The sequence below is a fragment of the Capsicum annuum genome, chromosome 9, assembly GCF_002878395.1.
Source record: "Capsicum annuum cultivar UCD-10X-F1 chromosome 9, UCD10Xv1.1, whole genome shotgun sequence".
Taxonomy (NCBI): Eukaryota; Viridiplantae; Streptophyta; class Magnoliopsida; order Solanales; family Solanaceae; genus Capsicum; species Capsicum annuum.
The window spans coordinates 212,987,503-212,990,360 of record NC_061119.1 but is presented as its reverse complement, the minus strand read 5'-3'; the positions used below and the strand labels follow the sequence as shown (position 1 = coordinate 212,990,360).

At 36.2% G+C, this 2,858-nt stretch overlaps 1 protein-coding gene across 2 annotated transcripts in view; it reads left to right on the top strand.

Annotated features, from left to right (window-relative positions):
• Positions 1 to 960: 960 nt before the first annotated feature.
• The window catches only part of LOC107841043 (leucine-rich repeat extensin-like protein 4), a 2,948-nt gene continuing 1,050 nt past the window's right edge, over positions 961 to 2,858 (top strand). The window contains exon 1 of one of the 2 annotated variants that reach the window (XM_047396529.1): positions 961 to 2,858. This exon is cut by the window's right edge and continues 26 nt beyond it. In XM_047396529.1, the coding sequence (XP_047252485.1) occupies positions 1,300 to 2,858 (1,559 nt within the window). In that variant the 5' untranslated portion in view covers positions 961 to 1,299. The other variant, XM_047396528.1, reaches the window with a different exon arrangement.

The window sequence follows — 2,858 nt, the reverse complement described above, 5'->3', positions numbered from 1 at the left end:
CGAAAATACATTTATTTCTTGTAAGGATACATAATTAGCTTCCTATAATTTTTTCTTCGATTTTAGATCTGTCAAGATAGATAATTAACTCATCGATACATCCAACGAAAATACATAATTAGTTGAGATTTTGTAATTACTTTGTAAGGGTGGAGATTTCTAAAAATATGATGAGTTAAGGTGACCATTTTGGCCGGTTTAGATAAAAGTATTCAAGCTAAAAACAAGTAATTGATGTGTTTTGATAGAATAGGTTAAATACTCAAATTAGAACAAAATGTAACACATACCAATGTTATACCAACTAATTTTGCAATGTTACTATGCCATTATCAGTATTTCAAACATCTCAAAGTATAATGCCATAATTAAGGGACTATAACCTAGCTTCGTACAAGGAGATAAAAATCTCCAAAACATCACTTAAAAACTTATAATATCATACATATTCTATTCTAGTTAGGCTAAAATTCTCATTTCATGATCCAAAAGCTTTATCCTTTTGTTGAATCAGTCTACAATAACAACATATTCATTATAATCATGCAAAGTCACATATAAAAAAGATGGAATCTCATCCTAACTGATCGTTTGATAGGGTGTATAAGAATAGCATAAAATATTATATATTAATAATATTTACATTTAATAATATTTGTATTAGTTATACTTACATTTTTTCTTTGCATTATTTAAATTATTTTAAAAATATCTTTTTAACAAAAAATACCCTCCATAAGTACCGTGAAAAGTACATGAAATTTTTTTTTAATGGACAATTTTAACTTTAACCATACTGATGTAACTTTAATCATACTAATACCACCATTAATATACAAAATTAATGTAGACACTACCAAACTAACCCTAACTAAGAAACATAAAGAGGGTAGAATGTATAGCCATCCAGCTAAGAGCTACCATTACATAGAAATTGAGAGAATAGTGGGCTTTGAGCTGTGATTTAGCTGTCCTCTTTTTTTTTTTTTTTTTTTCTTTTTTTTATGTTGGGAATTTCATGTTCCCTTCCTCCCTTCTCTTTCCATTATTCATTCACACACACCAAAAATCCCTTATACCCAAAAATAAATTCAACCTCTTCTTCTCCTTTTATCTTTCTCCTTACATCTCAACTAAACCACCCCTTTTTCCCATTATCCTTTTTTCTGCACTTTCCTCATCTCACATTTGCTCAAAAAAATAAAAATCCCCAAAACCCCATTTCACATTTGCTTAAAGATTCAACTTTGAGCAGAAAAAAAAGAAGCATTCTTGATTTTCAAATGACTCATATGTGAGATGAAGGAGAAAAAGCAAACACCCATTTTGTCACTCATCTTGTTACTCTCTTTCTTGTGTTCACTCTTTACTGCTCAACAAACAAATGCTGAGTTTACAATCTCTGAATCTGGTCCTTTAACTGACTTCGAAGCTCAGTACATCAAACACCGTCAATTGTTGTACTACAGAGATGAATTTGGTGACAGAGGAGAAAATGTAGAGATAGATCCATCTTTAGTATTTGAAAATGATAGGATCAAGAATGCTTACATTGCTTTACAAGCATGGAAACAAGCTATCATTTCAGATCCCTTTAATATTACTGCCAATTGGGTTGGTCCTAATGTATGTAGCTACACTGGTGTCTTCTGTGCACCTGCTTTGGATAACCCAAAGATACGTACAGTTGCTGGAATTGACCTCAACCATGGTGACATTGCTGGGTATTTGCCTGAAGAGCTTGGACTTGTGTCTGATCTTGGAATATTTCACATAAATTCAAACCGTTTTTGTGGTACGATACCTAAGAAGTTGAAGAACTTGAAGATACTGTTCGAGTTAGATCTGAGTAATAATCGGTTTGCTGGGAAGTTTCCTTATGTTGTGTTGAGTTTGCCTAAGTTGATTTTCTTGGATATTAGGTTCAATGAGTTTGAAGGTAATGTACCTTCTGAGCTGTTTGATAAACCATTGGATGCTATTTTTATAAACCATAATCGGTTTGCATTTGAGTTGCCTGATAATTTTGGGAATTCGCCGGTTTCTGTTATAGTACTTGCAAGTAACAGATTTCATGGATGTCTACCTGCGAGTATTGGGAATATGAGTAATTTAAATGAGGCTATTTTGATGAATAATGGGTTGCGTTCTTGTTTGCCAACGGAGATTGGGATGCTGAAGAATTTGACTGTGTTTGATGTTAGTTTTAATCAGTTGATGGGTCCGTTGCCGGAGAGTTTTGGTGGACTGGTGAATTTGGAGCAACTGAATGTGGCACATAATATGTTATCTGGGAGAATTCCAGAGAGTATTTGTAAGCTTCCTAAGCTTGAGAATTTTACGTATTCCTATAATTTCTTTAGTGGTGAACCGAGTGTTTGTTTGGGATTATCGGAGTTTCATGATGAAAAGAATTGTTTGGTGAATAGGCCTTCACAAAGGAGTGCTGCTCAATGCAAGGCCTTTTTGTCTAAAAGGATACATTGTAGTGCTTTTAAGTGTCGTAAGTTTGTTCCTGTTTTGCCTCCGCCTCCTGTCGTCGTGCCCATTTCTCCCCCTCCATCGCCCGTCTATTCGCCTCCGCCACCACCAGTTTATAATCCTCCTTCACCTTCACCACCACCACCACCACTTCCTCCATCGCCTCCTCCGCCCGTTTATTCACCTCCTCCGCCTCCTCCGTCACCTCCACCTCCCGTTTATTCACCTCCTCCGCCTCCTCCGTCACCTCCACCTCCCGTTTATTCACCTCCACCTCCTCCTCCACCCCCACCACCTGTTTATTCGCCACCACCACCACCATCACCTCCTCCTCCATCACCATTACCTTATTGTGTACGCTCACCACCACCTCCACC